Source organism: Astatotilapia calliptera, chromosome 1 (genome assembly GCF_900246225.1).
Source record: "Astatotilapia calliptera chromosome 1, fAstCal1.2, whole genome shotgun sequence".
Classification (NCBI taxonomy): Eukaryota; Metazoa; Chordata; class Actinopteri; order Cichliformes; family Cichlidae; genus Astatotilapia; species Astatotilapia calliptera.
In genome coordinates this window covers 25,620,488-25,630,995 of record NC_039302.1, presented here as the reverse complement: position 1 = coordinate 25,630,995, position 10,508 = coordinate 25,620,488, and the positions used below count along the sequence as shown (strand labels likewise).

Below are 10,508 nucleotides of genomic sequence, written 5' to 3'. Positions count from 1 at the left end.
CAAGTGTCTTGTGTGTGTTCATGGTTGTCCTTGTGTGGAGGATGCATAAGTAGAAGTTTTCCAGAACAGTGTCCTTCAGGACAAATTGAAGCCCTGTGAGAAATACTTTGTGCAAAATGGGCCACGCAGGATTTTTGCCAGTATAAATGAATTTATTATTGAGCATATTTGATCATTATTCATATTAACCTTTCAATAACGCTGCTTTAACCTGCCTTTTTGTGCTATATCTTATGATTATTTGTGATGGACATAAGTAATGAGCCAAATGGTTTGTCCTATTAAAATTAAGGCTCTCAATTCAGTTCAATCATCACAGTATAACACAAAGTCAGGTAAGTTTCAGGCATATTGTAGGGAACATAGACTGCTGTAAATCAGTTTCATCCATTTTGGTGCAAATCAACGTGATAACACATGCAGTGCTTCCTCTCCTTTGCTGTAATTTTTCAGTACCATTCTTGTCAATACTGGCAGCATGAAACAGTACCTGAAGCACATTCCTTTTGCACAGGTAGCCCAGCTCCTCCAGGATGGCATACCTGTTTATACTGTCTAAAAAATGTTTCCTGTATCTCCCAACTATCACCATCAAAAGTGTGGAAGAGCATCAATCCAGCAGCAGGATTAGTATCTGCTTGTTTGTATGAGAAAGAAACACTACCAGAGCTCTGGAAGTGTTTGTTCTGCTCTTTCAAATAGACTTCAAAAGGGCTACTCATGCATGTTTTTCTTATCAAACAGCCAGACACAGGCTCCATGAGGGTGGTGTGAGGTAGTTTGTTAAACTATCTGAGAAAACAGTTCATATTAACCAGGTTTTAAAGTAAAAGTCTGGATATGATTTGTCATGAAATCCAAGACATGACAAATTTTGTTTCTTGTGGAACATGAGCATCCAAAGATTTTTTTCTTTTAGCTTTCAGTGTTCACTTAACTGTATATTTGACATAACAACAAGCTTTGTACAGATACAAAATTAATTTCAGATAAAAGAGGCCAATGGTTGAATTCACCCCGAGAGTTCCAGTACATTATGCACCAGTCACCTTTTTAGAAAAGGTGCAATTCAGAGGTACACTTTCACTAATTCACACTCAAAATGTAAATAAAGTATATTACAACTTTATTTATAATGTTCTTTCTTCTGTAGTAAGAAAGAACCGAAAAACCACCTGTTTTTCGGGCCGGAAAACTGGTGGTGGCTCAACGTACCCATAGCCTTGTCTCACACATTTCTCCAGTACAGTATTTTAAGACAGGATTTTTTTTTCATAACTGTTTTTGGTATCGGCTCTCAAAAACACAAAGTGCACTTTAAATGTGACAGACCACCGTCTGCTGGACTGCTGAGACGACTAGAACAAGTGGGAAGAGGCTGAACCAGCACAAGAGATAGATCCAAATATGCTGTCATAATGTCACCTGTGTTCATCAGAAAAAGTACTTTAATGTCACTCTGATCTGACGAAAACATTTCTCCCAGAAAAAAAAAATGAAGACACACACTGAAGCGAGTCAGCAGCCCTCAGTCTGGTTTTCATCTTTCTGACATATTTTACCTGTCAGCTTGATAAAAGATGCAGAGCTTCTGTCCCCTTTTGCCCTCCCCTGTCCTCACACCTCATCTCTTACTGCTTCAGAGTGCCGTGTGTGTAGGATGGTGGTGGCAGAAAGCGGGTGAGTTGAAATAACGCTGCTGAACCTTCTGTGCTGTTTGCGGAGTATGTTAAGGGTTTCTATGGCAACTCACAGCCTTGAAAACCCACCATCTAAGTCCAGATGAAGTGATGATGCAGTGGTCTGTGTCTGCCAAGTGTGTAGCTCACCTCTTTGTGAACCAGTCTGCTTAGTGTGCTTGTTTCCAAGCGAGCGAATTAAGCAAATACATGGTTTTGTTGTGCATATGTTAAAATAAAATACCTCCAAACAGCTGTTGAGAAACCTGATTTACTCACCTGTAAAGGTGAGTGATGGAGCACTCTAAATATTTGATGCTGTGGCTATTTTCAGGAACATCTTGCATAACTGAAATTTTTTTTAAAAGCAATTTAAAAGACACATGAAACAGTCTCTGAGTTGCATGTTGCATAAATGCTCCTCTTCCTCTGGAAGTGAGTGGAACAAATTTTAAAGGGCAGCATTTGAGGATGCTTCATCTCATTCTCTACTTAAATCTCCTCCCTCTCATCCTCATGTTTAATTAATCGCTTTTATATTTTTAGATTTCCGGATGACAATGTAAATCTGTCATAAGTTTCGAGAGATTCAAGGTCCGTGACTCACTGTTAGAAGAGCATAGTGCCTCTGTGAAATGACAGCAACGATAAACAAGATGTCAGAAAGCCTACTGTGAATCAGATGTGAGTAGAGCATGCCACTGATTTTCACACATCGAAGTCTTGCCAAAGAATGCTTTCAGCTTTTTTGTTAGAAGATTAAATATCTTGCATTTTATCTACTTTGTTTACTCTATTATACTAGTTTCTTTTTTAAATGTTTCTCCACAGAATTTCTGTATTGAGAGGTGGAGAAGAGAGAGAGATTCATTTCCTGTTTCCAGGAAATGAATCTGAAACTTGAATACCTTTACAATGTTTTACATATAGTTCATATATATATATACACACACATATATATATATGTAAAGGAAGGAGCCTCTGCTTCGAACAGGAATGTGGATGTACTGTAATTGCATTTAAACATGTGAGATAACTACATTCAGCCTAAGACTCAATTGACTTCAAATGCCATGGGTCCACTTACCATATACAATTAGTACAAGAGGACCTCCTTAATAGTGAAGAAGCTGATCATTAGGGTCCTTTCAGGGCTCATGTGATGTGCAGCTTTTCAGGTGCCAGCATTTAAACAGTCTTTTCATTAGAATTTGCATCAAACTGTTATTTTAATGATACAAGTGTAAATATTTATCTTGAATTATTGTTTTTAGTTAAATTGGCTCTTTTGTCAATCTAAATGGACCTCCTTCTGATTTGACTGATGACCAGAGTCATTACTTCCATGACTGTTTGTTGTTTCACTTATGAAATCAATGAGCGTTTAGTGAACATAAGTTAACCAACTTGCAATGAAGATGAGGAAACTCACAGGATGAACACGGTGGCCTGTTGGGGAAAGAAACTCAGACACCTACTTACATGAAGTGGCATGTTTTTTTAAATGAATAAACACTCTGACACAAAAATGCAATGAGTTTGTGCATAAATCTGGTTTTCTATTTCACTTACATAGACATTATGGCTATGTAAGAAATGAAGTTTTGTGATACCTGGATATTTTAGCCTGGAGGTATCAAAGTACAAGTTACTGTGATTTCAAACCCAGATTATGACCAGTTTCAATGACCATTATTATTTTTTACCCACATATACATTTCTGAAAATATCTACATGCATGCTTATACCAACAATTTTGCTATCTTTATTTTTTAAGTGCACTTTTGTCTTTTTGACTTTTTACATTTTTTGTCAAACTTTTGTGGAGTTAAAAAAAGTGGAAGATGTTTTCAATCCTTTGCATAATTCTATTTAATGAATTTTAGGGTGGTTTGACAAGCATTAGATGCATTATCTCTCTATATGTTAAGGTTTTTGTTTTTAGCCCAATGTACTAAAGCATGTGACTTGAAAATATTTCTGGAGCAGCACTCATTTCTGTTCTGCAAATTAATAACTAACTTGCATTTATATTCATGTTGGGCTAAAGAAAACTGTCTTAGTGTGCATCTACCCTTAACTAACAACCACATGGGTGGAAACTTTGACTCTGACTGCTTCCAGTTCAACTGGATGCCAGTCCAGGAATACCCTTAAAGGCTCTTAGATGTAAAACTATTAGGGATTTAAGCATAGTCTACTTTCCATTTAAATTAAGTACTATTTTAAACCTAAGGTGGTTAAGTGGTTAATTCCCTTCTTAAAACATCTCTATGTGTGTTAGATGTATAGATCTCTAGCTTAGGTTTGCAGTGATTACAAACTAGGCCCGGACTGGTACACAACTTACCACACCTTCAGACAAAGTGACCTTACAAGCATGCCTGGTCATGTTTGTAAAGCACCTATCAAACTGCAAGCACATTTTCAAGTGTGTTTCGAAGTTTTATTATAATAAATATACTTGATCGTATGTACATTTTCTGAAACAGCAGTATATACAAACCTTCTATTCATGTTGCAATGTACATTCAACACTGTGCAAGAAAACCCTGAAAAGGAACATGAGCAGGCTTACAGTGAATGGGTGCGTTATTAAAAGACTGTGAACATCTCTTCGGTCCCAAGGCTCTCATCAAGCACATTGTGATTTGATGCGGTAAAGTAAGATGCAGGCCTATTGCAATCTGGCTATACAGATTATTATGACGCATTAAAACGGTGCTGAAAGGAGTGTAGAAGAGTGCAGATTTGATAACATCCGACCAGTGTGGTTTGACGAGCAGAGATTAACTGTGCTGGCTTCCACTATAGTTTCAATAAGACAACCGTTTTTTAGATGCCCCCCTGTTTGTTTGAGCAGATTTAACTTTTCTGGATGCAAAGCATCAATCCACAGAACATCATGAGAATAGTTAACCGTAGGCTACATTTCTGCTTGAGCTTTTCCACTAATCCACTTGGATTACGTGTTGTTTATATCATCCTGATGGCTAGACTCTGTCACGTAATTTTATGACCTTTTTTCCCACCCTCTTCCAAAAATAAATGGTCCACTGGCCCTCCCCCCCAAACATACTTTTTCTACCTCACTCCCATTATTTTCACACTTTGGCTATATTGTTCTAGTACATTTTAGCTTATCTAGTGCAATTTCTCGTCTCTGCCAAATACATTCACAAATCAAGGAAAGCTTAATAACTTTTCTGTGTCCACATTATTTTTCAAGCCCAAAAAGACGCTCTTTCTCTTTCTTATGGGCCTGCAGAGTCTTACCGCTCCCTGGGCAGCTTCACAGGATGTCCATCAGGGTGGGCTTTTGGTTAGACAGTTCACATATTGACGACCAAATAGCCTAGAACCAAGGCGACTATAACGATGACAAAGAATCCAATCACCGCGCAGATTGACGCAAAACCAGTCTCCCTGCTCCCTCCGCCACCTTCTTCTTCTTTGGGCTCTTCTTCGCAGATCGAGATGACACCCACTGAGGAATTCCCTACACTCATGTTGGACTTGAGCTCAGCGCCTGCCTCCTGCTTCGCCTCCACGGCCCACGGCGCCACCTGCACCTTCATCTCCATTTCTTCCATCATCTGGCTCACCTGGGTGATCTCGGCCTGTAGGTCTCTGAGGTCTGCCGTGTCGATATTGCTGTCCGCCTCGTACTTCATATTCTGCACGCTCATGGCCCGGGCCGCCACCGTGGTGGTGCTGCCGGTCATCCCTGTCTGGATGAGGTGTCTTGTGGGCACCTTGAGGGGGAAATCCTGTGCTATCTCTAAGGACCTTTTCATGTCCACCTCAAGAAGCTCCATGCAACTAGAGAACAGCACCCACAGGCGCTCGTACTCGGCCCGATCCTCTTTGCTGATGGTCTTATCTTTGAGCAAAGAAGTCAGTTTAGTCCTGTTGGCCACCGCCAGCTCCTGGGCCTTTTTGCGGGTCTTCTTCAGCTCCTCTCGCAGGTTTTGCGAGTCCGAAGTGCTCCCAAGAGCGATGACCAAATGCCTGTAGCAGGCGGTCACTTTGTTCAAAGCGTCCAGCATTGTTTTGCATTCCTCTTTCCCCATGACTGATAAAAAAAAAATCTATATCCTTCTTAGAAAATATGAAATGATTAAAAAGGGGGAGCTCTAAACAGCGCGCTTATTCGAACAATGCTTTAGCCACTGACCTCGGTTTAGTTTCCACGGGAGCTCACCAGCCGCTCTCTAAATCCACTCAACGCGCTGGTGAGAGAAAATTCCTCTCTATCCATGCTCCTTCCTGTGCAAGCAGATATAGAGAGTGGCTTAGAAAGTAATGCCCCGTAGCCTAAAAGGCTTTAGATTACCTTTGTGTTTTCCAACACGAGATCATACGGCTCCGCAGCCCGTCTCCTGCAGGACGGATGCGAACGTGAAACAATCCAACCACCCTTTTATGAAATTGCGATCCCGATTCAGCCACAGGTGTCACAACATCCGCCTAACCGTTTGCGTAGAGAGCTCGGCGCCTTTTCTCTTCAGCAGCTTAAAATAAATGTTCAAAGAAAATGCGCTGCCAGACAAGTTAGGTTCGCCATTCAGCGTCCGCGAGGAGCAACGCGAGCCATTGTTGTTTTGGTTTGTTTTATCTGCATGAGGAGCTGTCCACTTCAGCACCCGATCGATGATTTTTAAATACCAGTAAGCGCCTTCTGTAGTCACATGTGCACGCACAACAGTGCTATTCAGCGACAGGCAGAGGCAGGGCAGCAAAACAGCTTCACTCCCATTGGTTTTTTTTCCACACAGGCGTTTGGTTTACATTCTTCATGCTATTGGCTGCTCTGTCCATGATGTGGGCAGAACTGCGATGTCTATCAGCAGGGAAGTCAAATCACAAACACCCTAACTCTCTGACAATACCATGGTCATCAGGGTTCCTGCTTACAGTCGGCTGCACGAGGAAAAATAAAGACCGGTGAACCCAGAGAGGAATGTAAAGTAAATAAATAAAAAAATTAGATTGTTATTTATATAATTTTTTACTTAAGTTAAACAATCTATACTTTTAGTATGAATTGTTCAAATGAATGGTTCTTTTCTTCCTCTTGGAACTATCCTCAGTCTGTTTCAGTGTTGCCTATTACTTCATCTTCACTGCTGGAGGTTAGGCTAAAGAGCTTTCACTGGTACTCTCTCTCGTTCCCACAGTTCCCTTTCAATGGCCATAAAATAATCAAACTCTGATGCCCTGCAGTATATATATGTGGCTTGTAGACTTCCTGTGTTCTCTGTGTAACAGAGGCTATATTGCCATCAACATAAAAATGCACTGTACTTTCAACTAAGCTGCAATAGTTAGCAGCACACTGATAAATCTACCCTAATCTGTAATGTATGCCTGCCATCACTATGTTAGGAACTCTCCAACTTCTTGGTAAAGCCAATAACTAATAATAATAACTAATCCCATGGCAACAACTCACTGCACTTAGATGTGTAGACATGGTAAGGATGAATTGCTGTAGTTCAAACTAAGCACCAGAATGGAGAATAAAGGGTATTTAAGTGGTTTTAAATGTGGCATGATTTGTAGTGTCAGAGAGGTTCCACTGAGTATTTCAGAAACTGCTGATCTACTGAGATTTTCCCCACATAATCATCACTAGGGTTTACAGAGAATGACCCAAAAAAGGGAAATTATCCAACCAGTGACAGTTCTGTGGGTGAAAATGCATTCTTGTTACCAGAGGTCAGAGGTGAATGACCAGACTACTACAGGCTGATGGGAAGACAACAATAACTTAAATAACCACTTGTTACCACCAAGGTTTGCAGAAGAGCATCTTTGATTGCACAACATATTGAACCTTGAAACAGATAGGCTACAGCAGCAGACAGAGCACACTGGGAGCTATTCATGTTAGCTAAGGACAAGGAAGCAAGGTTAGGTTAATTTAGGTTCATTTGTGTGGGCTCATCAAAACAGGAAAACAGAAAACTGGAAAAACATTGGCTGGTCTGACGATTTGATTTCTGCTGCAACACTCAGAGATAGAGTCAGAACTTAGGAATAAATAACACGAAAGCATGAATCCATCCTGCCTTGTGTCAGTGATTCAGGCTCTTGATGGTGGTGTAATGGTGTGTGAGATATTTTTGGCACACTTTGGGCTGTTTCGTACAAGTTGAGCATTGTTTCAATGCCAACAACTTACCCGAGTATTTCTGCTGACCATGTCCATCCCTTAGTGATCACGGTGTACCAATCATCTAATGGTTGCTTTCAGCAAGATAAAAAAACATGTAAAAAAAAAAAGATCAAATCAAAGTTGTTTTATTTTATTTCATTTACATATATTTTACATGACAATGTGCTCACAGTCAGTGGACCTCAGTCCATTAAATCACCTTTGGGATGCATCATGGATGTGCAGCTGACATCTGCAACAACTGTGTGATGCTATCATATCAATATGAACCAAAATCTCTCACACCATAATCAGTGGAACAAAGAATCAGAAAGTTCTGAAGGTAAAACTGGCTTCCAACCCAAGATTAGCAACATTTTTTCTGATAAAGACATCGGTGAGTGTAGATTGTAGTGGAGGGTGATACATTTGAAAAGCTGCTAAAAAACAAACAAACACTATTGACGATGCTGCACCACCTTTTCATCAGCATATCAAAAATGCATAATTTTACAATACTAAAAATAACAGAATAAAAAATTACCATCTGGTTGACATGTATTGCACCATTGACTGTCACAGCTGAGTGTGTTCATTGAACCTGATGTGTAATCAGGTTCAATGAACACTGAAAGCAAACCCAAAACAAACTGATGATACCCTGATACCAAAAGATCTTTCATACACTGACTAAACCTTCAGTCATATGTTCCTATAAAAAGATAAAACACTTTGTTTCTCCTTGTGTGTTGTTCCATGTGATTTTAAAGCTACGCTGATGTGATTATGAGACACAGGTTTGCGGAAATAGTATTCAGTTTTTCTCTTGCCATTTTTTTTTTCAGTTTTATAAGTGTGGTAAAAGTGGATAATTTGTGGGTTGTCACCACAGCTGCCTGCACACTGGGAGGAGGCCTGTTGTTGCACACAGTACTGGATGGATAATGTGTTGTTTAGTTGGCTCCTGCTGTGTTGAGAGATGAGAGGCACATAAGGCTGAGTGGTATTTGCCTGCTTTGCTCTTTTTGCATTATTCAAGCGGATGGGGCCTAATGATCCAGTGACTACAGTGCAAAGCTAATGGACTGGAGTGCAGTGAATGCCTGAGGAACTGAGTGAGAGGCTTATTGTTCGTTTCACATAAAATGACATCTGCTGTGGCATGGGAATTGATTTCTTCTGTTCAATTTATTCCTAGTTTGAATCCATTTTTGCTCATATCACTCATTAAAAACATTATGCATGCCCGCCCCTCATATTTGATGCTTTATAAGGTAACTGTGTACTAAAACCTGCAGATCACCATCCCAAGATTACAATATGTGGCTCTGCTGTAAACTGCACTGTTTAATATATTTAAAGTGCTGGTAGCCATTTCAGCACTTTCTGACTAATAACAAATATCTTGGTTGAGTCAGATGATCTTGGCAAATGGATCGTCTTTCCTTTCATGAATATGTTTCCATGGCTACCTCTCACCTCTTACTACTCTTCAGTTATTTTTCTCCAAGGTATTTCATTGCTCTGAGATGTCATCTTTCACTTTGTGCATTTAAAGTTACAAATCAGTTGTTTTCTGTTGTTTATTTCATGTTCTCATGAAATTCCTTAAGGAGCTAACTTTTACACAGACTAAACAAATAACTCAGTTTCAATTTTCATTTCATGCGCTTTCATTAATTTATTTTGAGCTTGAATTTAAAGTGTAAAAAAATAATTAAAAATATAGGAATTCATTCAAAGATTAAAGACCATATGAATTCCCAATAAACGTATAACTGGGCTAATGTAGACTTTATTACCTTTATAAATAACTGATGAAACGCTAAAGTCGGACTTGCAGGATTAGAAAATTGGCCATAGTCTCTGTCTGTCTACCTCTCTGTCTCTCTCCTCTCCTGTAAAAAGGTTGCTGATAAGCTGTTGTGTTAGATTCAAGTGATGAGTCAGACATGCAGTGGTCTGATTGCTCTCAGTGCCAACACATGATGGAAAACTCCATTTTTGATTTCCACAGGATTTTTGTTTGCACAGGACAGTAAAATGATATAGAACTCTCCAGATATTACTGTTGTTTTTACACAGATTATCGAAGAAATAAAGAAATACCCCCAAATCTCTGTTTGTGTAACAATGCATTATGAGTACATCATTAGATCATTTACACTGATATAGATCCCAAAGAATATGACACATATAGCAAGTTTGTTTAGCCTGGAAGAGCTACAGTGATGCACTAAGTACACACCATGATTCAGTAGCTTTTAGAACTACCTTTAGCTCCAGTACACTGAGTTGCTTTCTGTGTAACTTTATCTCTCAGATCATTGTGGATGAATTTTGACACACTCTTCTTTACAGTGTTGCTTCTTCCTCTCAAGGTCCTGCCACAACATTTCATTCAGGTTGAAATCTAGACTTTGACTGGGCCATTACAACATCTTGATTGTTTTCTTTTTCAGTCCCTCTGTTGTAGAGTTGATGTTTTGTTTGGGATAATTGTCGTGTTAGATGACCTAATTTTGAAAATGCTTTAGCTGTCAGAGAGATGACCACACATTTGACTCTTTAATACTTGGTACACAAGGGACTTCATGGTTGACTCACTGACCGTCTTGTGGCTGCAAAATAAGCCCAACTCTACACCCCTGCACCACTGTGCTGACAGT

At 39.6% G+C, this 10,508-nt stretch overlaps 1 protein-coding gene across 1 annotated transcript; it reads right to left on the bottom strand.

The window, feature by feature from the left end:
• Positions 1–4,099: 4,099 nt before the first annotated feature.
• On the bottom strand, positions 4,100–6,393 carry LOC113023240 (regulator of G-protein signaling 9-binding protein). Its single transcript, XM_026169300.1, has one exon. It carries the CDS (start codon positions 5,750–5,752, stop codon positions 5,012–5,014), a length of 741 nt encoding a protein of 246 aa, XP_026025085.1. The 5' UTR covers positions 5,753–6,393; the 3' UTR covers positions 4,100–5,011.
• Positions 6,394–10,508: the final 4,115 nt, after the last annotated feature.